General features: G+C 46.9%; 1 protein-coding gene and 1 long non-coding RNA gene across 2 annotated transcripts in view; one reads left to right on the forward strand and one right to left on the reverse strand.

Annotated features, from left to right (window-relative positions):
* Window positions 1-19246, forward strand: part of LOC138997975 (uncharacterized) — a 39682-nt gene extending 20436 nt beyond the window's left edge. Inside the window, exons 3-5 of the long non-coding RNA XR_011469056.1 lie at window positions 14085-15306; window positions 16577-16720; window positions 18495-19246. This is a non-coding gene — a long non-coding RNA (uncharacterized lncRNA). The remainder of the gene's footprint in view (window positions 1-14084; window positions 15307-16576; window positions 16721-18494) is intronic.
* TTC28 (tetratricopeptide repeat domain 28) overlaps window positions 6895-27436 on the reverse strand; it is a 300310-nt gene continuing 279768 nt past the window's right edge. Inside the window, exons 15-21 of the mRNA XM_070399969.1 lie at window positions 25034-25754; window positions 22295-22419; window positions 19878-20109; window positions 19169-19245; window positions 16573-16702; window positions 13727-13834; window positions 6895-12332 (exon numbers count right to left, since the gene is read on the reverse strand). Of these exons, the coding sequence (XP_070256070.1) occupies window positions 10702-12332; window positions 13727-13834; window positions 16573-16702; window positions 19169-19245; window positions 19878-20109; window positions 22295-22419; window positions 25034-25754 (3024 nt within the window). The 3' untranslated portion in view covers window positions 6895-10701. The remainder of the gene's footprint in view (window positions 12333-13726; window positions 13835-16572; window positions 16703-19168; window positions 19246-19877; window positions 20110-22294; window positions 22420-25033; window positions 25755-27436) is intronic.

Consider the following 27436-nt stretch of genomic DNA (forward strand, 5'->3'; position numbering starts at 1 on the left):
CCCTTCTGTCCGCAGGCCAATGCTGTATCCATTGAGCCAAACCGGCTAGGGCAGTGATGGCGAACCTTTTGAGCTCGGCGTGTCAGCATTTTGAAAAACCCTAACTTAACTCTGGTGCCGTGTCACATATAGAAATTTTTTGATATTTGCAACCACAGTAAAACAAAGACTTATATTTTTGATATTTATTTTATATATTTAAATGCCATTTAACAAAGAAAAATCAACCAAAAAAATGAGTTCGTGTGTCACCTCTGACATGCGTGTCATAGGTTCGCCATCACTGGGCTAGGACCTGTTGTATGTTTTTAAATGGTTGCTACAGCTGCCATGTGGAAAACAGACGGAAGGGAAAAAGGTTGGGAGTTAGAGAGGCTAATGAGATCATTATCTTAGTCCAGGCTAGCGATGACAGGCCAGCCAGCAGGTTTCAGAGGTCAGAGTTCCAACATGTTTACCAGGGATTATATGTGGTGCATACAAGAAAGGAAGAATTTGAGTGAGGCTTCATTGGCTTTTTCCCTGAACTACTGGATGGAGTTGCCATTTTACTCAGATGTAGAAAACTTCAGAGGGAACAAGACTAGGGGAAAAAAGCGGTTGGGTTTTTCTTTTTAACTTTATACATATTGACATATAACACACAAATTGTAATTGTACCACCTGATGAATTTTTACCAAGTGAGCCCATCCAGAGAAGCAAATACAAAAGTAAATATCATAACTTTAACACCATAAATTTGTTTTGCTACTTTTGGAACTTTATACAAATGGAAACATATGGTATATACTCTATTCTGTCTTATTTTATTAGACATTTTGTTTATCAAATATTTCCTTTATATAGTTACTACTTTTTATATCCTATTTAAGAAACATTTGCCTTAGGTTATAGTCTCTTGTGTTTTCTAACTATTTTCCCTAGAGTTACTGCCTTTTAGTTACCTTTTAGGTTTAGATGTACAATCTATCAAGAATTGATTCCTTTTTATGTGTTCTTCTAGGCTGTGCTTGCCTTTTCATTTTCTTAGTGATGACTTTTGAAGAACAGACCATTTTAATTTAGAGATTCCAATTTATTTTTCTTTTATGGTTAGTGGTTTTTGTGTCTTAAGAAATCTTTGCCTGACTCAAGGTCAAAGAGATATTTTATTACATATGAAGCTTTTTAATTGTAACTTTTTGCCTAGGTTTGTGATCTATCTTGAATTTTTGAGTGTTGTTTGAGGTAACTGTTGAAGTTTTTCCCCCCCCTAAATGATACATAGTTGTTTTTATACCATATATTGAAAATACTGTCCTTTACCCATTGAATTTCCTTGGCACCCTTTATTGAAAATCAATTGACCATATATGTCTGGGCTCTTTTATCTTCATACTAGAGACCTGGTGCATGATGGGGGCTGATCGGGGGCGGGGCCAGCAGGGGAGGGGGGCCACGGCCTCCGGCTGGGCCCACCCCCAATCGGGGTTGGGGGGCCGGCCTGGGGGAGGTGTCAGCGCCCCCCCCACACACACACACACACATTGGGCCAGTTGGCCGGCCACAGTGCATGTGACAGCGACAGGTTGTTCCAGTGTTTGATCGCTTGGCTTTTATAGATTAGATTAGATAGATAGATGATTGATTGATTGATAGATAGATAGATAGATAGATAGATATTTCTAGATTCTACTCTACCCGCTGAACAACTTGTTTATATGCTAGAACCACAGTCTTCACGGTAGCTTTAAAGTCGTGTGGTCTACTTCTTTTTTCCCCTACTAATATTTTGGTTGCAATCACGTTAACTCTGTAGATAAATTTAGGGAGAATTAACATCTTAATAATAATGAATATTTCATCCATGAACACAGTATCTCTCTCCATTTATGTATTTAATTTTTCTCAGCATTGTTTTTTAGTTTTCAATGTAAGTCTTATCTGACTTTTGTTTAATTTATTCTAAGTATTTTTTTAAATTCTCTATTGTTTAAAGTATTACATAAGTCTCCTTTTTCCTCCATTGACCTCTCCCTGGCTGCCCCCACCCCCCAGCACATGCCTTCACCCCCCTTCTGTCTGTGTCCATTGGTTATGCCTCATATACATGCATATACGTTCTTTAGTTGATCTCTTACCCCCTCACCCCCCGCCTTCCCTCATAGGTTGGACAGTCTGCTTGATGCTTCTAATGACTCTGGTTCTATTTTTGTTCATCAGTTTATGTTGTTCATTATATTCCACAAATGAGTGAGATCATGTGATATTTATCTTCCTCCGACTGGCTTATTTTGCTTAGCATAATGCTCTCCAGTTCTATCTATGCTGTTGCAGATGGTAAGAATTCCTTTTTTACAGCAGTGTAGTATTCCATTGTGTAGATGTACCACAGTTTTCTAATCCACTCATCTGCTGATGGGCACTTAGGCTCATTTCCAAATCTTAGCTACAGTATTATAAATTGTGCTGCTATGAACATAGGGGTACATATATCCTTTCAGATTGGTGTTTCTGTTTTCTTGGGATATATTCCTAGAAGTGGGATTACTGGGTCAAATGGAAGTTCCATTTTTAATTTTTTGAGGAAACGCCATACTGTTTTCCACAGTGGCTGCACAGTCTGCATTCCCACCAGCAGTGCATGAGTGTTCCTTTTTCTCAGCATCCTCGCCAGCACTTGTCGTTTGTTGATTTGTTGACAATACCCATTCTGACAGGTGTGAGATGGTACCTCATTGTTGTTTTGATTTGCATCTCTCGGATGATTAGTGACTTTGAGCATGTTTTCATATGTCTCTTGACCTTCTGTATGTCCTCTTTCAAAAAGTGTCTATTTAGGTCCTTTTCCCATTTTTTGATTGGATTGTTTTCCTTCCTTTCCTTAAGTTGTATGAATTCCCTATAAATTTTGGAGATTAAAACCTCATTGGAGATAACATTGGCAAATGTGCTTTCTTGTTGTTTTGTTGATGGTTTCTTTTGCTGTGCAGAAGCTTTTTATTTTGATGAAGTCCCATTTGTTTATTTTCTCCTTAGTTTCCATTGCCCTAGGAACTGTATCGGTAAAGATATTGCTACAACAAATGTCTGCTATTTTGCTGCCTATAGCTTCTTCTAAGATTTTTATGGTTTCCTGTCTTACATTTAAGTCCTTTATCCATTTTGAGCTTATTTTTGTGTATGGTGTAAGTTGGTGGTCTGGTTTCATTTTTTTGCATGTAGCTGTCCAATTTTCTGAACACCATTTATTGAATAGACTGTCTTGACTCCGTTGTATGTTCTTGCCTCCTTTGTCAAATATTAATTGAGCATAGTGGTTTGGGTCAATTTCTGGGTTCTCTGTTCTGTTCCATTGGTCTATTTGTCTGTTCTTGTGCCAGTACCAGGCAGTTTTGAGAACAGTGGCTTTGTAGTATAGCTTGATACCTGGTATTGTGATCCCTCCAACTTTGTTCTTCTCAAGATTGCTGCAGCTATTCGGGGTCTTTTTTTTATTCCAGATGAATTTTTGGAGAGTTTGTTCTAGGTCTGTGAAATATGTCGTTGGTATTTTAATGGGGATTGCATTTAATCTATAGATTGCTTTAAGTAGTATGGACATTTTAATGATGTTGATTCTACCAGTCTATGAACATGGTATATTCTTTCATTTCTTTTTATCTTCCTCTATTTTTTTCAGCATCCCGTAATTTTCTGAGTATAGGTCCTTTACCTCCTTGGTTAAATTTATTCCTAGGTATCTTAATTTTTTTGTTGTTGCAATGGTAAATGGGATTTTTTTTTTAGTTTCTCTTTCTGTGAGTTCATTATTGGTATATAAAAAAGCCAGAGCCCAGCCGGCGTGGCTCAGTGGTTGAGCATTGACCTATGACAGTGGTTCTCAACCTTCTTAATGCCGTGACCCTTTAATACAGTTCCTCATGTTGTGGTGACCCCCAACCATAAAATTATTTTTGTTGCTACTTCAAAACTGTAATTTTGCTACTGTTATGAGTCGTAATGTAAATATCTGATATGCAGGATGTATTTAGGCGACCCCTGTGAAAGGGTTGTTCGACCACCAAAGTGGTCGCGACCCACAGGTTGAGAACCGCTGACTAGGAGGTCATGGTCTGATTCCGGTCAGGGCACATGCCCGGATTGTGGGCTTGATCACTAGTGTGGGGCGTGCAGGAGGCAGCTGATCAGTGATTCTCTCTCATCATTGATGTTTCTATTGCTCTCTCTCTCTCCCTCTCCTTTCCTTGCTGAAATAACTAAAAATATATTTTTTAAAAGGCCATAGAGCCCTAACCGGTTTGGCTCAGTGGATAGAGCGTTGGCCTGCGGACTCAAGGGTCCCAGGTTCGATTCCGGTCAAGAGCATGTACCTTGGTTGCGGGCACATACCCAGTAGGGAGTGTGCAGGAGGCAGCTAGTCGATGTTTCTCTCTCATCAATGTTTCTAACTCTCTATCCCTCTCCCTTCGTCTCTGTAAAAAATCAATAAAAAACATATATTAAAAAAAAGCCATAGATTTCTGGGTGTTAATTTTGTATCCTGCTACATTGCCAAATTCATTTATTAATTCTAGTAGTTTTTTTATGGAGTCTTTAGGATTTTCTATGTACAATATCATGTCATCTGAAATAATGACAATTATACTTCTTTTCCAGTTTGGATGCCTTTTATTTCTTCTTGTCTGATCGCTATGGCTAGCACTTCCAGTACTGTGTCGAACAGGAGTGGTGAAAGTGAGCATCCCTGTCTTGTTCCTGTTCTTAGGGGAAATGGCTGAAGTTTTTGCCCATTGAGTATGATGTTAGCTGTAGATTTGTCATATAAGGCTTTTATTATGTTGAGGTATGATCCTTCTATTCGCACTTTGCTGAGAGTTTTTATCAGGAAAGGGTGTTGGATTTTGTCAGATGCCTGTTCTTCATCAATTGATAAGATTATGTGATTTTTCTCTCTCAATTTGTTTATATGATGTAACACGTTTATTGATTTGTGGATATTGTACTAGCCTCTTATCCCTAGAATAAATCCCACTTGCTCATGGTGTATGATCTTTCTAATGTAATGCTGTATCCAATTTGCTAGAATTTTGTTGAGGATTTTAGCATCTGTGTGCATCAGGGATATTGGCCTGTAATTCTCCTTCTTTGTAGTGTCTTTATCTGCTTTTGGGAATAGGTTTTAATTCAGTGATGGCTAACCTATGACACGCATGTCAGAGGTGACACACGAACTCATTTTTTTGGTTGATTTTTCTTTGTTAAATGGCATTTAAATATATAAAATAAATATCAAAAATATAAGTCTTTGTTTTACTATGGTTGCAAATATCAAAAAATTTCTATATGTGACACGGCACCAGAGTTAAGTTAGGGTTTTTCAAAATGCTGACACGCCGAGCTCAAAAGGTTCGCCATCACTGTTTTAGTTCTTCTTTGAATGTTTGGTAAAGCTCCCCTGTGAAGCCGTCTGGTCCAGGGCTTTTGTTTGCTGGAAGTTTTTTTATTACTATTTCAATTTCATCAGTAGTTACAGTAGTTAGCACATCATTACAAGCAGTCCAACTCCCAGTCTCCCAAACTCCTGGTGGAACAAGCGCCCACGGGGACAATTGCATATTAGGCTTTTATTATATAGGAGAATTCCATGTGTGCTTGTGAAGAGTATGGGTTCACTATCAGGCCAGGCTCTTTCCATTTCATAAGGCTGTTTGCTGAATTTGTTTAAACCTAAATGCTTTCTAAATTTCTATTTCATCTATCAATAATTGAGAGTAGAGGTTAGAATCTCAAAGTACGATAGTGTGGTTTTCCAAACTTGTAGTTCTGCCAATTTTTACCTTATGAATTTTGAAGCTATATGGTTATCTGCATACCAATTCAGAATTTTGCCTTTCTGCTATTATTTAAACATTAGAATATGAATCTTCTTTTTTTTTTATTGGTGCCTTTTACTTTAATAGCTATTTTGCTGATCCTTTTATTGTCAACGATTTGGGGCCATATGCTTTGGTGTGTTTTTTTTCCAAATAGTATATAGTTTCTTAAGGAGCATGTGGCATATTGCTATTGCCTGTTGATCTCCTTTTTAATTTAGTTCACTGAAATTTATCATGATTATTGGTAATTTTTCTTCTTATTTTGTATTTGTCTTGCTTTTAAAATAGTTTTTGTTGTTGTTCCCTCCTTTTTTCTATTTCTTTAGATCTATCAAGTTTTAAAAACTTTACTCATTTTTCATCCCCCAGCTAGTTTGGAAGTATAGCCATCTATTTCTATTTTTGTGGGTGATTATGTACATTTATTTAATTTACTCTAAAAAGTATCCTACTCTTCCCAAACAACCTGTAATACTTTAACTTCCTTGTTTTACATGTTATCATCTAGTATTTTAATTTTTTATTGTTACCCAAATAAGACAGTACTCTGTTTATACAGTCAATATTTGTTTTGATTTATTCATATTTACCTAGTTCTTTGTTCACTAGTCCATCATGCTTCTCAGACTTTTACATGTAGGACTGTTTTCATTCTTTCTGAAATACTTTCCTTGGAAGTTTCTTTAGATATAGGGATCTGGTTGTAATGAACTCTGTTTTGTTTTGTCTAAACACTTAATATAACTAGAATTTTCTGGTCCTCCAACTATGATCACAGAATATCAGAAGCTTTTAGCATCTAAATAGCCACCCACTAACAGATACCTAGTGCCTTGGCGCTGGAGAAGCCTGCATGCAGATTGGCCTGCTGTCCATTGTCTTCCTGGCAAATGTGAGGGTCCAGTGTATTTACAAGGATAAACCTCTAGACAGAGATACGTGCTTATTCATGACACATGACTACCCTGTGCACTGCAAAGAGACCTAGAAAGTGTGGAATGTGTATAGACAGTGATTCAGATACAGCACTCGAAACCGAGGGAACTCATGCTTTAATAGACACCGAAATCACAAAAGAAGGCCAAGTGCCTTAGCAATCTCAATAAAAATATGAAGTTCTTTTTACATGATAAATTTCATAATATAAAAAGTTTAATGCCATCTGGAAACTGCAATTTACAAAAATGTCCACATAGGCCAAAGATGGCTACCTCTGCATACAGCGGTGTGAGTGCCACGTGGGGCAGGGTCTGAGGAAGGGAGAGGTGACCACATGTGTCCTTACATGGAATATCTCTGAAGGATCTGGCACAAACAAGGGCCCAGTTCACAAACCACATGTACAATCATTTTAGATAAAACAACAAAATATGTGATAAAATATTACACACTTTTCACCTTCTGCCTACTTACTGAAAGCAACCAGATTATTGCGTGGTATTTTTTCCAGCCTGAAGTGAAACTAACAAAGTGACAGTTCCCCTTGTGGTGGGAGTGGAGTGACAGGCAGGCACCTACTGAGACTTGCTACCATGATCACCTACCGAGAGTCACTGGGACAAGGTCAGGATAGGGACAGTGTGTGCAGCACTGGTCTCCTGCTGAGACCCAGCAAGTATCAGTGCGAACCATGATTTTTTTTCAAATGGATGGAGGTGAGAATTTTTTCATTTTACTACACACTAATGTAAATTTTAGTAGCTAATTGTGTCTTGGTATTTTGACTTAGTTAAAAGGCAAAGTAGTTGAGTAGTTCACTGGTGAGAATTAAGGTAGAATCTACTCCTACCTTGCTTTGTGGTCATACCAAGGCTTCTAGGAAAGGGAGATTTTATTGCTTGTGTTCAGTGTATTTGCATCTGATGAGTACAGTAGGGGCAGGGCATTCCAGTTTCCTGAGCTGAAATCGAATTGTATCCAATGGGATTTGCATATGGAAAAGAAAAAGTAATTTTTGTAAATTTTACCCACATCCATTGACTCCTTCCAAAATGGAGCAAAAAGCCAAAGACTATGTACGGAGGAGTCATTCGCTTCTATCCATGTGACTCAGAGTTCTCATGAACGCCAATCGATTCTGTCTATAACCTGACAGTTCCCCTTGATTGTAGAAACAACACATTATTCTGATTGTGTTTTCTGTTATCTATACCAGGACTCAGCAAACTTTCTTAAAAGGCCAGGTATTTAGATATTTTAGGCTTTGTGGGCCAAGAGGAAAAAATCAAGAATGTTATGTGGGTATTTAGATAACTATTTAAAAATGTAAAATCTATTCCTAGCTCATGGTTGTAAAAAAAAAACCAGGCCTCTGACCAGATTTAGCCTCTGGGTTGTAATTTGCCAACTCTTGACCTGTACAAAGAAATCTGTGAATTACCCAATCTCACAATTTTTAAGTGCATACTTTTTTTCTTCAGTATAGCCTGAAAAATTCACTCTGACTTTACATCCATTTTACTCCTGTAGAAAACACCAAGAGTGACAGTAAACATAAAGAAGCAACGACTCTACCGTGATTTTGTTTGGTCCTATTATTTCACCATCTCAGCTTTCCCTCATTGTAGCTTATATATAGAACAACAACAAAAAACACATATACCATTTGGCTTTTCAACATGAAACCTGTAACAACAATGTACGTAGGACTGAAACCAAGTTAGGGTCCACGAATCCTCCTAGCTGGCCTGATAACCACGGGAAGGTGTGGTGTGGTGGAGGCATGAGCTAGAGGTGGGCACTGGGCAGCAGCCTTGTCCTCACGGACAGAGCACAGACCCCAGGCCTTCCGTCCAGGGCTCCTTGGCACTTGGGAAAGAGGCTGAGATTTGCTAAGAAAGGAACAGCCCAACTATCTACATATAGATTCAGAAATTTACTGTGAGGTTTAGTTTTCATAACGGAGAACCTGATTTTGTTATCTAATGCACAGTGCTATAAACTTGGCTTTCATTTGCTACACTAGTACTTTCATTACCACTTATTTTTTTCCTATTGACATAAAGTTAACCTCATACTTGCTTGCTTCTTTATAAAGTTATTTCTCTTCCAGTATTAGATCAGGGTTAGACTGGGACAGCCTTATTGTTTGCTTTTGTGGACATGGCTGTTGGGTTAAATGCAAAAAACCTCTGTGACATAGCAGAGAATAACACAAATTGAATAAATGTCATCCATTCCTCTTTTCAGAGTATACCGAGGAACGGGGCCAGTTGTCAGTGTGTTTACAAAGTGAGATCCTACCCAAGGTTAAAATCTCTCCCTGTGGGTCTTGATGTTTGTGACCCTTATGCTAGGCCCCTCATGTCCACTCCCTCCCTGTGCTGCTGGTGCCCCGGGCAAAGCCCACCTTTGTGTGATAAATCCTCACGGTGAGGATGAAGGCTTTTCATTTTAGAATTACCTACGAGAGGCTTCTTTAAATTCTCCAGCTAACCTTAGTACTGATAGAACTTTCAGCATTGCATTTCTTTATTCGGATATGTTAATGTCACCCCTCTCTAGACTATTATTTTGTCTCTTCCCAGCTGGCAACACCTTCAGGGATGTATGTTTCCCTGTTCAGCAGTATTTGGATGTAAATCCATCCAAGGCCCTGCTTCTCAGGCTGTGGACTTTAAAGCCTTCTGTGGGAGGGGAAGGGGCTTGTCCTTGACACAGGAGCAGGGGGCCCCGGTCACAGCAAAGATGAGGGTCCCTGTGTAGCTCACAGACATGGGGTGCTGGGATTGTGGGAACCTGGCAACAGAGTTAGAATTGGTTTTAGAGGCCTGGAGATGGGAAAAGATAATAAAATTAAGCAGCTAATAAAGGGAATAGGAGCTGGAAGGCTAGATTCTGGTTAAATCTAGTTAGAGGATTTTTTTATTTTTTTATTTTTATTTTTGCTTATAAGGAAACTGAATAATTTCAGTCTTTCCACCCCAAAGCTTGATATTTACTTATTGATGACTATTCAAAATTTGACATTTTAAAAAACTTTCTGAGCTTTTAAAAATAATAGCTATAAATGCAAAGTACTATTGATAATAAAACCAAGTTGTTTATCCACGTACAAAAAAGTCAGTAATGTTTTAAAAGCACAAAATTGCATTTTAAATCGCAATTGCATAGTTCTGAAATGCCTGGATAAGAGTTATATAAATTTTTTAAGAAAATTCAAGTTTGGTTGACGGTGGGCCCCAAGGATATTTGTAGAGCTCGACAAAACCAAGTTCAGGATGGAAGCGCTGTTTTGAATTATTGCATTGTTGCTGTGATGTTACAGTATCATGAGACCAAAACTGCTACAATTTAATTTAAAATCATTGGCATTTTTTAAACCATTATTCTGTTTTTGGCTAATACAACATTTTCATGTAGAATTCAAGTTAGAGAGATTTTATATATCCCACCCCCAGTCAGCACCTGAAAGCCTTAAAAAAGCTCTATTTGTATTTCTGTGTATAAAAGGTACTGCATATATACCTCTTAGCAAAATATGTGCTCCCTTTCCTCTCCCCACCCCAGAACCCTGGCCATTTTTAATACAAAAATCCTGTTGAAGAATCACATCAAAGATGAGAAGCAGAGAGTTCAAAGGTAAACATTTGGTGAAGTGTGTAGAAAATTCCATGAGCCTCCTGTACCAATCCCACAGAAGTGCTGGCTTTTGATGAATCTGGCCCAGAGAAGCCACCATCTGTGTGTGCATGGTGGTGTCGGGCGTGGTGGTGCCCTGGCCTGGCGTGCACCCTTAGTGAGAGAGCTGGTGGCTCTGTGGGGTGACTGCCCTCTGACAAGTGGGCCAAGCGAACAGGTCCTCTGCAGGCTGCTGCACCGAGTCCCTGGCACAAAGATGCTTTAGCATTTAGAGGAAGGAAAAAACCTTCCTGGGGACAGAAACTTGTAGCCGTTGCCAGAAGGAAGTCTCAAAGGGCGTGTGGGGGCTGCAGCAGGAGGGCCGGCGGGTGGTGGCAGCGTGCTCAACGTGGTGGTCTCGCTGCGCCAGTGTCCGTTGGGAGGGGGTTTTTGTGGTGTTTCTCTGTGTTGTTGCAAAGACAGCTCCTTGAGTTCAAGCTTGTCTCCGCCTTCCTCCTTCTTGTTGTGCCGAGGTGACAGATTTAACAGGCTGAGGACGTCTCTTTTGGAAGTCATCGTTCCAGGGGTCCCCCGGAATATTTTCATGGGTCCTGTGGAATGCTGGGGTGTGCTCTGCCAGAACATCTTCAGGTTGTGCACAGCCTGCACCTTTTCGTCAATGGCTGCCATTTTCAGTTTGTCTATGTCGGGAGCATCAGCTGGACTCGAGCGAGCGGAACCAGCTGAGGAATAGGAGAGAGCTGGGGATGGTGCACTACCAGCAGGGGAGTGGTGGCCTGAGCTTGGGGACATGTTCCTTGGGGATTTGGAAATGTGGGCACTGTAAGGAGAGCTGGGATACTTCAGTTTAAAGAGAGGCTGGTCAGTCAGGGAAGTCTGGGAATCGGAGCCGGGCGACGGGCGGCCACTATGCTGGCTCGGGCTGTCTTTGATGGACACCTCCAAGGTGGTGGGGCTGCTGTATCCTGAACTCACCTTGGGCAGGGATGAGCTTCTGGCTGGGGGCTTTGGTTTAACAGTAATTGGTGATGGCTGACTCTTCTGATGGGAGAGGGTAGGCCTGCTGAACGCACTTGTTTCTGATGCTCTGAAGACGGCGGTGTTATTTGGCATGGAAATGCCGTCTTCTGGGTTGTTGTTCTTGCTGGTCTGACTGCCACCCCTCTGAAGACGTTCCACTGCAATAAGATGACTTTGTGTCTCCTCTAGAATTTTCTGGGCCAACTCTTGTGGATCCAGCTTTGGGTTGCTTTCTTCTTGGGATTTCACAGTGCTATCTGTTTCTGTGCTAGACTGGTCTGATTCTCCCGTATCTGAACTTGCTAGTTTTCCAACCTTTTGGAAGGGTGAGTTTGGGCTGGGAATCAGAGTCATTTTAACTGGAGAATTTGGAGTGCTTATGCTCCCCTTGGAGCTTATAGAAACTTTCACACCTCCAGTTGTCCCTACTCGGGACTGTTTGTAATCTGGTGAGAAGCGTGTCTTTCTGTTTTCTTGGTAGGCTGCCAAAGGCTCAGTGCTAATGATGGAAAACCCTTCATATTCTTCCTCATCTTTGCTGCCTGTAGGGCGGGTCTGAGGGGATAGCTGGCTCCGAGGCAGGGTGGATCGCTGCGGGTAAGCATTCTTGGGCCTGTCATAGTCCTGCCGTCCTCGGGGACCCCCACCTTCTGACCCACCCTCAGGCTTGGAGACAAAGCTCATCGAGGAGGCGATGGAGCTCAAACTGTACACAGAGATGGCGTCCGAAGCGATGCTCTCTGCACCGGTGGGAGAGAAGGGAGGGTGCTGGTAGCCCAAGGGCAGGGCATTAGAGACAGACTGGGCCGAGGCCAGGGACTCCAGGGAAGACGAGCTGTCAAGGCTGAGGCGCTTGGGCAGCTCAGTAGAATCTAAGACAAAACGTATGTACCCAGAAGGCAGTTAGAATTCTATATGGTTTTGATTTTTCTTTCAAAACCACAAGCATCTTTATATGCATAGAAGCTAGTAAAGAATTATACAAGTGCTACTTATATACAACTTGAATTCATCTTGTAATTCTGAAAAACACAGTCCTGTTGGGAAAAGGACATCTTACATAGGGACAGAAACACCCTAGGAGACCCCGCTGCAACCACCATGCACTCTCTACTCTGCTCCCTCTTCTGGGGACGCCCCCCCCCCCCCCCCCCCCCCCCCCCCGTCTGCCTCCTGCCCTGACCGGGGCCTGTAGGCAATCTATGATGTCCCCTGTCCTAGAACCAAACCCCTATCCCTCTAGCTCTGGCCCCATCGCTGCACATTCCAGCAGCCTCCCCAGGAGTCACTCTCCGCCCACTTTCTCTTAACCAACTCCACTCAGGCTGTTGTCCTCCCAGTTCTCGTAAAGGTCACCAATAACGTCCATGCTACCACATCTGTGTTTACTCCTCAGTTCTGCGGTCGATGGCACTCTGCCTTCTCTGATGACTCCTTCCCAGGCCTCTCCTCATCTTTGTGACCTTTGAACCCTGGCATGTTCACAGTCCTCTTCCCTTCGGACCTGTATGCACGCATGCATCTCCACCATGGCCTCTCCTTGAACTCTAAACTCTAGAACCAGCTGCCTATGTATGTGTCTAATGGATACTTCAAAACTGAGTATGTCCGCTCTAGCCTGGTGGCTCGGTTGGAGCATCGTTCTGTACACCAAAAGGTTGCAGGTTCAATCCCAGGTTGGTGTGCATATGGGAGGCAACCAATTAATGTTTCTCTCCAATCAATAAAAAACATATCCTTAGGTGAGGATTCAAGATAAAACTCATTCTTCCTGCTACTTTCAAGGTTTCAGCAAAAGGTAGTCCCTTCTGGTAGTTGTTCCCAAAAATAGGGTATCACCTTTGATGTCTCTGTCTGACAGACATTCTTCAATAGATCCTGTTGGTTCTGCCTTCAAACCATGGCTACCATCGAGCCAGCATTCATCTTCACTCTGCAGCCAGCTTGGCCCTTTAAAGCAGGTAGGCAGGTGTCCCTCCCAGGCCTGAGTGACCTGGTGCCACTCCTCCCTCTCCTGTCTGCTCTACGGCCTCTGTTCCACTTTGTAGTCCAGTATACTCTGCTTGTTTTCTTCATGGCACTTGGCAGCACCTCATCTAATTTACTACATGTATTTTAATTGTAAGTCCCATAAGAGCAGGGAGTTTCTTTACTGCTCTTGAACAGTCCCTAACACATACACACACAAAAATGTTTCTTCACATTTCTTTCCCCTTCCTAAAATGTGCTGGTGTCTGACCCCAGGGGCGCTGGGCGGAGCTCTTACCGAAAAGGGCGAGCAACGACTGGAGTGCAAAGTGCATGGTTCTTCGACTGGCCTGTTTCCCGGTTTTCAGGATTACTTCCTCTTGACCAACTTCACAGAGATCAAAACCTAGAGGAACAAAGAGTATAAACATCTGCTTCCTTAGGGAAGATTCCATATCCTGAAAAGGATGAGAGCTGTAGGGCTCCTCATACAGTGTCATGGGAACCCCCACAGACCCCTCCACAAGCACCCTGCCTGGGGCTCCCGAGTCCCTTCATAGAGCATTGGCTGCTTTCCTGCCTGAACTGCCTTCTTGAGAGCTGAGGGCTGGAATTAGTAAGGCTCATTAACATTTGTTTTCTCCATTCTTTTGTAGAACAGTCCACTTAAAGGAGTCAGTCCAGGACAAAAACTGGCCACTCTCTTTGGCATTGGGTCCAGTATGCAGAGCTGGTGCATGGGAAGGTGGAAGCTTCTCAGTGGCAAGGACGGTATCTTCATACGTGGTCAGTGTCTGCTGCCAAGGGCTCTGGAGTGAGCTGTGATGGTGGAGAATCGGAATCTGCTCTCTTGGCTGAACCACCCTGCAGGGACTCCACTCTGCCAAAGCCCACGAGGGGCTGCTCCCCGAGTCTAAGGGTTTGCTGAGACTTGGGGCACAACAAAAAGCATGAGCCTCCTGAGCAAGAGGCTGGAGTGAGCTCTTGCCACAAGCATCCAGAGGCACCCAGTGCGTCGCCCCAGGAAGAACTCGGGAGGAAGAAGCCAAACACGCTGTGACGAAGGGCTCTGTCCACAGAAAGGCACCGCTAAGCAAGAAGTTAGGGCCTGAAGAGCCTTCCGCACGGAGAATCTTCACTCAGCAGATCACTGAGCTCCGCTAACCACGCAAGCGCTTGGTGGTGAAGTCCCGGACGCAGGCCCTTTCCCTCCTCTGACCTCACTGTTGCAGTGATTGGGACTTATTTACAATGCTGCCCTGCCAGCATGCTGCGCCTTTCATGACGGAGAGTAGTTACTAACGGAGAAATTTGTGTCTAGAGAGTATTCTTACTCAAGGATTCTGATATCGGAGTGACACTGTCTTTCCTTTGGGAATTAGGTTTATTCAGAGAGCCACTCAGCATTCTGCTTGCTGTGGGACATTTTCCTCTCTGAATCATAAACAGTCTCTGAAAGCAACAGGAAGGTCTCAGCATTTAAAAACAAATTAATGTAATATTTTAGTTAGAAACCTCTGCTCTTACCAAAATGATTCTAATAGAACTCAGTCCTCTAAATAACCAACAGCCCTGTGATGGGTTTTGATGGCATGTGTTTCATGTTGAGGACTGGAAAGGGGGCATCTTTCAGACCCTCGGAGCCCTCAGAATGAGGAAGCCACTTCTCTAGATGCCCAGCCGCCACATCCTCCCTCCCCCATCTCAGTCCACAGGATCTGGAAATTACAAGTATGTGCATACCAACTCATGCCTTGAGTATCGATGGGATTTGGAAAGTACAGAGAAGTAGAGAAACATCAAGGAAAATCACCCACAACCCCAGCACCAGAGAGCCAGTGACACACCTGACAAAGGGCACTGAAACCCAGTTCACAGGTAAGGAGGTCTGGCTCCACCACACCTACACCCACGGGAGGCTTAGGCCCTGTGCACAGAAGAGCTTTTTCTTTATAAAGAAAGGTCTTGGCTTCATCTCCTTACTCACCCATGTTACTACCCCAAGACTAGCCCTACAGCCTGTCATGGAAGTGAAAAGAGATGCGTCCCGGGTATAGACCTGGCCTTTCTCCCTCTTGCTCCATTTGCTACTGACCACTTTGATTTAGATAAAAATGTGCTATGTTTACACCAAGAAGACTGCTTTAAGGAAATACAAATTCTAAAGGACATTAAAGTGCCTATTCACAGGGGACGTGTGCAGTGGGGGCTTTGTGGGTTTCCCTTGTTACCTTAAAAAACCAATGGAGCCAGCCTTAAGTTGAGGTTGGCTAGGAAAGGTCATCTGCAAAATGGGTTAGAAAAAATGACCCAATACTGAATATCTGGGCCTTACAACCAGAAGAAAATTCTTCTTTGAGGACCTGCTGTCCTGCCATGTCTGGTCCCTATAACAGTGAATTCAGGCTGTCATCCTCCAAAGACTCCCCATTCTCAGGTTAAAACCAAAGGCCATCCCATGTCTTCTCGACCCATTTCTGCCCTCTTCCATGCCAGTCACTAGGACCGTGATGCTTTTTTCTGTCACAGTGCGCCTCACCTTCTAAGGTGCCTCCCTTAGATGAGGTAGTTACTGTCTGTCTAAGAGGGCAGGGCCTTTTGTCCTTTGCTCACTGCTGCAGCTCCAGTGCCTAGGACACTGGCTGGCACATGACAGGTAGTCGAAAAAAAGCAATGGTGTGAATGGCTCCCAAGCAAGGCACAGAGACACAAGGGAAGTTCTGTCGGGAGCTGCCTCAGTGTTGAAAAAGGACAGTGAGCACCTGGATTGAACAGGGGCCTGTACGTGCAGTTCTAGGTCCCACAGTAAAAGCTAAGGTGATTTCAATAGTATTTTCTTTCTGCCAGTTTCCAGTATTAAAACCATAGTTTTATGACTCCCAACAGTACTGAATCTAGCAGATTCATATTAAAACGATGACCACAAATGAGAGAAAAAGTCATAAGGGAAATGGGAGAAAGCTGGGGAGCTCTTTGGGAATTGTACTAAACCACTAGAACCTCTGAAGTAACTATTTGAGTAATAAAAATTCTAAGGAGATAGAAAACCCCTGAGAGCCTACCAACTTTACCCAAAAGAAATTAGGAGAAAACTTGATTTTTCAAAAATAGAACTAAAGAAACCAATTAAGAAGCCTTTCCTACCTAGAGCCGCCAGGAATTCGTGACATCCCGGGAGCCGCCACAGCTGGACACTGATGGAGACTTGGATGGGAGCCAGAGCGAAGTCCTGCTCCTTCTCGCAGGCCTGCAGCTGGACCAGCACCTGGTGGAGCTGAGTGAGAGCGAACACGTGAGCTCCTTCCCAAGCCTCCTTCCCCTCCAGCCCGCCTAGGATTTGTCCCCAAGTTCCTCTCCTCTCGCCTGTTACTGTCATCACTAACGAGCTTATGTTTGTATAGCATCTGAAATACTCTTTAGTGTCTCATGCCTGTTGTTCTCTCTGTGGGAAACTCAAGGGGCGGTGGGTTGGTAAAGGTCACGGGCCGGCCCACAGTCAGGGTTTCTGCTTCCGGCCTCACGTCTTCCCTTGAGCACACTCGCTGCGGGGCTAGTGAGCACTGGAGAGGGGCTGGCGGGGGGCGGTTTATAGGCCTGGTCATCTCCCTCTCTTTTTGTCTATTTAATTAAAACCATCTTTATGATCTTGAGGTAAACGGTGAAGAATCCAAGGGTACATTCTAGAGCAGGGGTGGGGAACCTTTTTCTGCCAAGGGCCATTTGGATATTTATAACATCATTTGTGGACCATACAAAATTATTAACTTAAAAATTAGCCTCCTAAACTTGGTCAAGCATTTCATTAACTCATCCCTAATAACTTGGCAGGGCCAGACCAAATGATTTCTTGGGCCTTATATGGCCCGTGGGCCAGACGTTCCCCACCCCAGCTCTGGAGCCTCAGCACTCAACCTGCTGAAGTGCTGTGCAATGTTTTGGATTCCCTGAATCTATAAACACTACTCAGTTGCTTCTGCCTCTGCTATTCTGATGGAACTGAAAGGTCAAATCAAGAACACAAGAGGGTGCAGCAGGAAAGGGGGAGCCAGAGCAGAGGAAGGGGATGGACCACCTGAGCGAGCGGCACTAGTCACCCCAGCCCTAGCGAGTGTTGGCATGGGCATGGGCCTCCGAGAGACAGCACAGCACGTGTGCTCAGAACATGCCACGGGGACCTCGGGGGTGGGTGGGTGGGTTGAGGGGCTCACCTGACAACAGTTGCTACTTAAAGTAGTACTCACCATTCCAACCATATTTTTAACAGCCTTCGGCCAGCAGATTATAAGAAAAAGAAAGAAAAAGAGAGAGAAAGAGACAGTTTAGACTCAAGCACAGGTTGTTATGCAACACGAGCTGATCACTGCTTTAGGAAGCGCCATACCAGGCCTGAGGCTCTGACCGGGAGGGGAGAGGAGCAAGAGTCAGCAGGGACACACAGGAAAATGAACAGCCACACCCAGACCAGAAGCACTCAGGGTCAAGGGGCTCAGGGTCAACCAGGTCCTGCCCTTCCTGCCAGGAGAGGAGGAGGGCAGGTCAGACTCAAGTGGGGAAGAGGCACAGTGGGTATGAACAGGCCACTCTGTAAACCAAAGTCCATAGTGACTCAGGAAATGTCCACCAGCCACAGTGGGCAGCCCAGGACAATTCCTTGGGCCAGGCAGAAGGATATCAGGAAAGTCCCTGTGCTGCCACCGAAAGCAAGAAATTAAGCAACTAGACTCTGTCTTGTCCTGCAAGTGTAATTCTTTCTCTTTTTGTAGAGCACAGGCTTCTGGCCCACCTGGGTTCACTTTAATATGCAACATTGCACAAGTGTTGTCCTGATTCTGTTTAAAAGCAGATGTAACAAACTTAATACAAAATGAGTAGGAATTCAATGAAGGAGCCAGACCACTAAGCTATGTTCAAATCCAGGCTGCAAACAACCTCACATATGTGGAGGCTCCAGGCACCACTCAGATTTTCAGAGGTTAATTCTAACAGGAGGAGCTTGATTTCCATGTAGAAATATTTCTGATAAATATGTAATAATGCATGTTATTTTTTCAAATTATTACACTCAGGTGGACCAGAGAAAACTCTTCCGTGCTCTTCAGGGTTGCTGCTTCCTCCAGAAGCCCTCGTACCCATGGCTGTCATCCTGGGGCTTGTGCCAGACCTTGTAGCCAGTAGGAAGATTAGAAGCTCTGAGAGTCAGCATCCTCCCGATACCTGAATTAGATCTCCACTGCCTTAATAGGAAGCACATTTTTAAAAACCTGCTAAGTGGTACCTTGAAATAGAGCTGTTTGGGATCACTGCTGTGCCTTAGTGGCTATTTTATTTCAAGTGGAGTTCATACTTTGATCTGAGAATAAGTACTGGAGCACCTGTAGCCAGGCTGGCCCCACACCTGCTGGCTTAGGGAAGGTGGCTGCTTAACACTTGTCAGTTAGCAGGAAAAACGGGTGGGATGACAAGGTGCAGGAGGCCACTGAATGGAGAGTTCAGAAAATGCCCTGCGATTACAGGTGACAGCAGCCCCTTGAGTGTCCTCTGAAGGTCCTTAAGCTCTTGGGATTCAGCGCCCCTCTGTGTCTAGCACATGCTTACTCCAGCTTTTGCCTCTTCCTTCTAATCACAAAGGCTGAAAAAACAAGTGGACGACTTGCAAATCCCTATTCAGGGCCAAGTCACCCTCTTTCTAACTCGGCATGGCGCCCTCAAACCTGGGCTCAGCCGTCCTAGCTCGACTCACCCGGCTGATGAGCTGCTCGCCCGTCTCCGAGGCAGTGATGAGTTTGCAGAGGGCTTGGAGGGCAGGGTTGGGAAGACCTACACCAAGAAGAGGGAGATGGGTGTTATCCAGAGGGACCTCTGAACCCACAGTCCTGCTGCCTTCCCAGAGGAAAGAGCTCAGCTTTGGTGGCCTTCAGGACAGCCAGTCCTGCACGTCCATGTCTGACAGCAGAGAACGGTCTCCAAGAAAGGCAGGTTGGGGGCGAGCACCAGTCCTGACCCTACTGCAGCCCTCCAGGTGCAGGGTCACATTTCCAGAACCCTGTCTCAGCCACTCCGGCAGCATCACCCCGCTGAGCGATGCACAAAGGGCAGCCCTGAGCTTCTGCACCCCACTTCACCTGGGGAGGCTGCATGGCTCTCAGATCCAAAGCTGCTGATTAAATATTAACAGGGGCTGCTGTTCACCCACCATTACCTCAGGAAGAGGGAGAGCCAGGGCAGTACCCTATGGCAAAGAATGCCTTGCCATTGCAAATCAGACGATCAGGTCAAGAGCACTAGTTTCCGCTAAATCAGAAGTCTGTGTCTGGGACTCGGCCATTTCTCAAGACACTCTCCTTCCCAGCGATGAGACCCAGCATCCTGGTGAGTGCAGGGGCCATGGCCACCGACCCCTCTGCCCAAGCAGTCAGTCAGCCCCTCCTGCCCGCCCTGCCCGAGCTCACCCAGCAGGGACTGGATGGTGCTGCTGCATTGCTGCAGCCGGTCGCCTGGGTCGGAGGTTGGGAAGAAGACGGCTGCTGGCAGGCCACTGGCTGGGGGGTCCAGCCGGAAGCCCACGGCGGTGAGGAGGGCCTGCCAGCCGGGGATGCCACCCACTTTGTTCTCCACACTCTGCTGGGATGTGTACATGGCATTGCGCTGCCCATTCTGAATGCGCTGCAGGGACTTCTCCACCTGGAAGAGGAAGAAAGAAGGAGAGTGAGGCGCTGCTGTGCTCAGGGGCCAGCCCTGGTTTCTCTGAGTGGCTTTGTTACCTATGAAGCCAGTGCAGGTCACCCAGGCCTGAGGACCATGACATTGCAGCAAACGGCCCGGCTTCTTGAAAGGGAGGCTACAGAGGGGCAGGGATGTTATAATCAAAGCCAGCAAGGGCTGGTGCAACACGGAAGAATTCTGCCCCTCCCCTAACCCACCTCCTCCTGCCCCAGGCGCTCCTCCACAGACACTAAAGTGATGTGCCTGAAAGCCAGTCTGAGGTCAGGAGCCTGCCCAAACCATACAAGGCTACCCCTCATTAGAATAAACCTCAGACCTTCAAGACCCCCCATTCAGTGCCCCATACACCAAACAGTGCCCATCCAAGGGCCCTGGCTGGCAAAACCTCTCCAACTCATCCTTCACCCCACAGCACTTGCCTCTGGGACCTGTACCTCCTCCAAGTGGCCCGCCCCACTTCCAGGACCTACTCCAGTGCCTGGGACATGTGGGCTAAACACATCAAGTAACTACAATGTTCTCTCTCCCCATGAGCACTCCCTAGCACTCCCCACAGCCTCAGACCTTCCCCTGGCAGTTCTCTCTATAGAGAACTTCAGTCCATCCTGAGATGCTGCATGCCCTGGGGCACGGATGCCAGCACTGGAGGGACAGAAGAGTCATTCCAAGATGTCACCTGACACTTTTCTTAGAGTAAAATCTTGTTGCTGTGGGCCGACATCACAGGCAGCAAGAAATGAGTGTTCCTGGGCAAGATGGATACTAGCCAGCTGGCTGTCCATCAGGCTGGAAGGGCCTTGAAGACACTGCACACAGGGTCAAGGGGCACCGAGAGTGATTAGAAAGACGTAAGGGCTGGTGAACTTGACCCATGGCCTCTGCAGTCAAACCAGATGAAGCCAATAATGAAAACCCTTAAATGTGCCCTAGGAGCCTCAAGGCCAAATGGGGAGCCGCTGAGAGGCCTGGCTCTTACTCCGCAGCTTTGTCTCGGAGAAGCAAACCAAACAGGGCAGTTTCGTTATTTAAGAAAAGCAGTCTGGGGGCTTCTGCAAGAAAGAGGGTGGCTTGGGGCTGACAGGGACCTGAGAAGAGCCCCAGCACTCAGCAACTTAAGGGCTCTATGCAGTTTCCAGGCACAGACAAAAAATTAATGGAGACAGTCTCCCCAAATCCTCAAAACATGTGGGCACATCTACCCTGTAGCAGGCATGTGGGCTACATTAAGTCTGGCCTGAGAACTATCAGAAGTTTCCAGGTTCCACATGCCCACCTAGAACCCCGTCCCCAGACTCTAAACTTCCCACTCCCAGGGCCCCTGTGGACCCTTCCCTGGGTCTGCCCTCGTATACACCCCTATCCTGTGAGGTGGCCATGGGGCAGCTGTTTGCATCAAGTATGGAAAGAGCTTGGATGTGGTGTGGGCTCCTGGCTAGGACTGGGCTGGTCTTTCTGGCACAGAACTCCAAGGAGGTTAAGAATTCTAAATTATTTGAAACTGCTTTCCAGGTTGTCAAGGTAGAAGGGTGAAGCAAGGTTTGTATCACTAGTTCTTGGCATTATGTGTAACTTTTAAATGTGTACAAAATGTCATGGGCCCGCCATTTGTACTCTCACCCAAGTCCTGCAAAGATCAGGGCTGGCCAAAGTCAAGGTCAGGCTCAGATTCTTCTTCCAACTAAATTTAGGGGAAAGCCAGTGCCATCTGACTATAAAATACCATCTCAGCTACTGGAACGCTATTGTGTGCCAGCTACTCACCTTTCCTCTAATCCTCGCAATAACCTTGAAAAGTTAAAGTTTGATCCCTGCTTCCAGATGAGGAAATTGAGGCTCAGGATGCTAAGATGACTTGCCCAAAGCCACATGGCCCAGAAATGGTTGTGGTGCAGGCCCCTGCTCCAGGTCACTGCTCGGCTCTCCCTCCCCCAGGGTCTTGGCGAGGACTACTGTAGCCATCTGTGTGACATCACACTTTATGCCCACCACCTGGACCAACTGGCTTGACCACAGGCATATTGGGACAATGTCCCCTCCACCTACTCATACGTCCTGGTGCTATGAAAACCATTCAGCCTCCCCTGTGCATTTCTGGCAGCCTCTGCTCCATGGGAGCCTGGGTGAGGGCTCCCCAGTCCCTTACCAGGTGCAGCAGCACTCGAAGGGCATCCCGCGCACGCTCCGGGTGCTGCAGGACCTCCGTGAGGGCCTGGCCCACGAGCGAGGAGGGGCTGTTCAGCTTCACGTCACTCCCGATGAGCATGAACCCTGTGGAGAGCACAGAGGGAACCTCAGAGCCTGTTGTCACCTCAGCTGGGTTGGCTCTACAGCTCACCCCTTCCGCAGTTGCCCAGCAGAAAGGGGCTGCCAGGACAGTTGCTCTATGGGCTGGACTGTGGAGCATTCCACTCACGGGGGCAGCTGTCACCCTTCAGTCCCCTCCCTTTTTAGAATCAATACTGCTCCGTAGGTGTGCAGTGCTGCTTGCAGTGACTGGTACTCAGGAAACTGCCTCTACTTTTCCACTACGCTGCGAGCAAAGGAGGGAACGGATGTCCTGGGCCACCATCCCTGGCTTGGCCACCATCTCAAGGAATGATGTACTTTGTTTTCCCAGAAGTACAACTGTGTCTGTCTGGTACATGCCCAGGGACGGGGGGCAGGTGTGCCTGAGTCCTTGGGGCCCTGGGCGAGAGGGCAAGAGGTACTCCTCCATGCCCTGACTGGTTTGGCTCAGTGGATAGAGCATCGGCCTGCGGACTGAAAGGTCCCAGGTTCGATTCCGGTCAAGGTTGTGAGCACATCCCCAGTGGGAGGTGTGCAGGAGGCAGCTGATCAATGTTTCTTTCTCATCAATGTTTCTAACTCTCTATCCTTCTCCCTTCCTCTCTGTAAAAAATCAATAAAATATATTTTTTAAAAAGAGGTATTCCTCCAGCTGTAAGAATGAGCAGCTGAGCCAGGCTGGGAAGAGCCACACATCCACCTAGATCCCGTGCCTCTTCCCTCAGCACTGCTCTGTAAGGAGGGCTGGAGGAGGCAGACGGAGCAGTCTCCTTAAGCCACCAAGCAACGTTAGGCCAACCTGCCCCCAAACGGAGGGAAAGGGTTTTCTAAAAGAATGAGTGAAAAAAACAGAATGAATGAGCCAAAGCCGGTTTTAAGGGTAATGGGACAGCATCATTAAACATCGTTTTTCCCAGAACACAGTTGTGACTTTAAATTATCTGTCACTAAAACTAAACAAAAATGCCATGTCCCTAAGTACACTGGGAAGCCAGGGAGGGGCCTGCACGGAGGGACAGGGCACGTGTCAGGAATAACTGGCTAAGCACAGGGGCCGGTTCCCACAAACCCTGCGGTATGTGCGGTGGGGCTGTGCCAGGCCAAAGGCCCTTCTGACTGCTGGCGTGTATAAAACAGCACCGTGTGCTGAGATCTCCGTGACTGCATGAGAACCACCAGCATCGCCTCTGATTTCTGCATCTGGCGGCAGAAGTAGCTCAGCAGTATAGCCAGGCCCCACCCCAGTGCCTGCCTGCCCACCCATGAGGTGAGGGCCGCCAAAGACCAGGCCTGTTGGACCAACTAAATGTTTCTCTCCAGCCACAAGAATAGGATAGATTCTACATAGTTTTTTGATACCTTAAAAAAAACAAAACACTACAGCTGTGTGTGCTAGTGATGTAAACAGATGTTTCTGTATATCAACATAGCTCATCCGCCTGGCACCACAGCACAGCTCTGCACCCAGGGCCCCTGCAGGCTCCTCGTTTGCTGGCCGGCTGGGCGTGGGAACACCATGGCCCCACTTCAGGGCTTATCCAACTTCAGAAAATGACACCAAAAACATTGGCACATGTCAACTGGATTGATTCTGGAGGAAAAGTAAGTTGAAGGCCATTTTGTTCCCAACTTTTAAATATACCCATAGATGGTACATTTTTGGCCATTCAAACAAAATATAATTGTTTGGAAATAGTATGTTTGATGTTCCTCTGCTTCTCAAGGTTTAAGACACTGCTTTATGGGTCAGTACTGTCCCATTGGTGCAGTGTCCTGGGAGGTGTAGGGGCCAATTCTGAGAGACCACCACGGACTGAAGGTCATGAGTTGTGTCAGCAAAACCAGCGCAGCTGGGTGAAAGGCTGGTGGGAGAATGGCCGAAGTTGGGTTTGGATCGCAGCCTATCAGGGAGGGTATAGGGGCGTTCACAGGGACCCTGAAGGATGAAGATCATCATATGGAGCTGAGAGGCAGAGTCCCTCGCCCCCGCTCCTGTGACCAGCTGTCATAGGGAACATTCTCCCTTCACCCCTTGCGGCAGGCCCCCTCAGAGCATGTGGTGTTGGCTCTCCAGAACGTGCAGTGCCTCACGCATCATAAGACATTCAGCCCACTCCTCACAGATCATCTCAAAAGTGGGCAGGGAGTTCTCAGCATCACCATCATCTTCATGTTACCATGGAGCTTCAGAGAGCGTTAGTAACCTGTCTCAGGTCACACAGCTTGACTGCAGAGCTAAATCAAACCCAAGTCTTGCGAATACCAAATCTAGGGTCTTTCTACCGCACCACTCTTCTACAGTCGTGGGATTCTACACAAGGGTGCCATAAAGTGGACCATTCGGTAAACACCTCAGGAGTTTTACATGCACACTCTGATGGCAAACTTCTGCTCCCTGGTCAAAGGACTATTTTAATGCCATGGTAGCAAAAGACTGACTTGGCAGAGGGCAGGTCTCAGCAAAGGAGGCTCCCCCAGAATCTTCCCATCTGCCTTTCCCAGTGCCCCGCCCTGCCCTCCCCACCTCTCCCAGGCTGTGAGGACTGACCTGGGGGAGGCCCCTGACAGAGGTGCCAGTTGGCGGCCCTGCGCTCACCTGCCCAGTTGGAGGGGTGCGAGAAGGCCTTGCTGCTCTGCACCACCTTCATGGCCTCTCCCAGGGCAGCGCTGGCTTTCAGGCTGTTCAGCAGGGACGAGTAGAAGGCGTGGAGAAACATCTTGGAAGCAGCCACGGGCACAGGCCACAGAGACACGAGGACACACTGTGCACCCGCAGCCAGGAAGGCCCGTGTCAGCGCGATGACCCCATCGGCTGTGACTTTGCTATTGGACTCCTGCGAGGAGCCGAGGACCACCAGCTTCACGGGAAGGCGCAGGTCCAGGATGTCGGCGGCTGTGAGCAGCAGCTCCTGCAGGGGTGGGCAATCCGAAATGCTCTCCCCATCACTGGTGTCGTCCTGCACCCGCAGGGACTCAGGGATTGTGTAGGGGTGGCCGAAGGAGCTCTTGCTGTTGGCAGGGTTGCCATCCACACTGGGTGTGAGGACCAAGGCCGAGAGTTTCCAAGAAATGTGGGTGGCAAAGTGGACACACTCAGCCTGGGTCAGGGCACTCATGACCCGCTCTTTGGTGGCCACACTGCCCACCAGGGGCTGGCAGCCCAGCAGCTCCGACACCATGTAGGCTTCCTCTTCGGCTGATGGCATCGGCCCCCACAGCCACCTGTCCATCACCGCTGACGGGAGCTTCGGGTTGCCAATGACAGCTGCCATGGAGGTGGAGCTGGAGTAGGTGGGCGGGGTTTTCCTCAGGTGAGACTGGGAGGGAGGAAGGACAAGCAAACCACTGTCAGACTGGCCGGGCTTCTCAGGAGCCCAGGGAAGGCCAGCTCTCCTGTCAGGGCTGGGTCTACCTTGGCTCCACCTGTTCTCCCAATAACCTCCCTCGCTCTGATTTTCAACACCTACTGACAAGGTGATGTCTTACTGAAAATCACACCTGCTATGACAAGCTCTTGAAAATAATCAGGACTGGGTGGTAAGAAAGCTGCTTCCCATTTGTCAAACCCCAGGAGGGGTGGTAGCAGGTGTTTATGGGACAGAACATGTTGGAGGCGAGGGTCTGTGGTGCCTGCCTGCCCTGAGCCTCACCCCTACAGGCCCTCCCTGTGCACCCCTAAGGGGAAACCCACTCCTGATGAGTCAGGGCGTAGGGGTGGCTTTGTTTACAAAGCAAGTCAAACTCAGGGGAGACAGGGCCAAATTAAGTCCTTCAGAGACACGGCAAACTGAAAAGATTATAGTTCCCTTCCGCAGTGTGTGTTGCAAAATAAAGACAGCACTGAATTATAAAATCAGCAAGAAGAAGTCCAACAAAGTTCTGATTTTCCTGCCGTGATGTCTTTTGGTGCTTTCTGGAAAACATCACATTATTTCAAAATAACTGTTTTAGTGTCTACACTTGGGGATGCCTTAAACTTTGGGTAGAGAAATGCCTATTGGGTGCCTGTCAGGAGACAGGACTCTTCCATCCCCTCGTGACGTTGGCCAACAGCCAGCTCACTGTTGTCACCGACAGGAAGCTCTCAGCAGAGGCCACCTCTGATCCCGGGTGCTCCTGGCAGCAGGTGCAGGGAGCTGCCTGTGGAGCAGCATCCGACCAGGCCAGCTCACTGCCCATCTGGGATTGTCAACCAAAGTCAGAAGAAAAACTCAGAGAAAATATAATTTCCTTCACTTGGAACTGATTCTGTCCCATGAGTAAGGTATGATTCAGCAACAAAAATAGCCAAAACTAAGACCTTCAAACCCCGTGAAGCAAAAATGTCGTGGTTTAAACCATGCCAATGACCAAGGCCAACAGAGCCTGGTCAGGCAGGTCCCCTGGGGACCGCTTGCACCCTGGGCCTGGGGTCTGGGTGTTTCAACCTGCAGACACTCTCCCCCCACAGGCGGCCCATCTGACCAAGACCCGCCTGGTGGTCTGAGGGGCTCTGAGAGCAGCTGGCAGCTGGAGGGCATTTAAGTTTGAAGCTGAGCAATTCATTCAGGTCCTGGTGGTGATGCCAGGGGAGTGGGGAGCATCGGGCCATGAAGGGCCAGAGGAAGCCTGGATTTCAGGGTCTCTGAGTTTGGAAAAGGGAGAGATTCAGGGTTGGCTGAAAGGCTCTCTAGTCAGGTGGGCAGGGCCAGGGTGGCCGGCAGGTGAGACCTCTGGCTGGATGGCCCACTGCCGCTCCCCTGATTTTCACAAGGGCTTCTTCCCATGCTGGCTTTTGCCGAATGAAACCCAAGTCCCGTCCTGTCCCCTGAAAGCTGCATTTGTTTCCAGTTCTTTTGTTGGCCGATGGCGCTCTTTTCCACTTACACTCATCTTGTCCACCATTGCTGCCTGTGGCCCTCTGCTGGGCAGCTGAAGGGTGGGATGAGCAAGGCACTCGGTACTCGGCCTGTGGCCTCCAGCCTGGCTTAGTGCCTCTGAGTAGCTTGCAACCCTAATG

This window comes from Myotis yumanensis, unplaced genomic scaffold (genome assembly GCF_028538775.1).
Source record: "Myotis yumanensis isolate MYYU_CA2020_CCGP unplaced genomic scaffold, mMyoYum1.0.hap1 SCAF_19, whole genome shotgun sequence".
NCBI lineage: Eukaryota > Metazoa > Chordata > Mammalia > Chiroptera > Vespertilionidae > Myotis > Myotis yumanensis.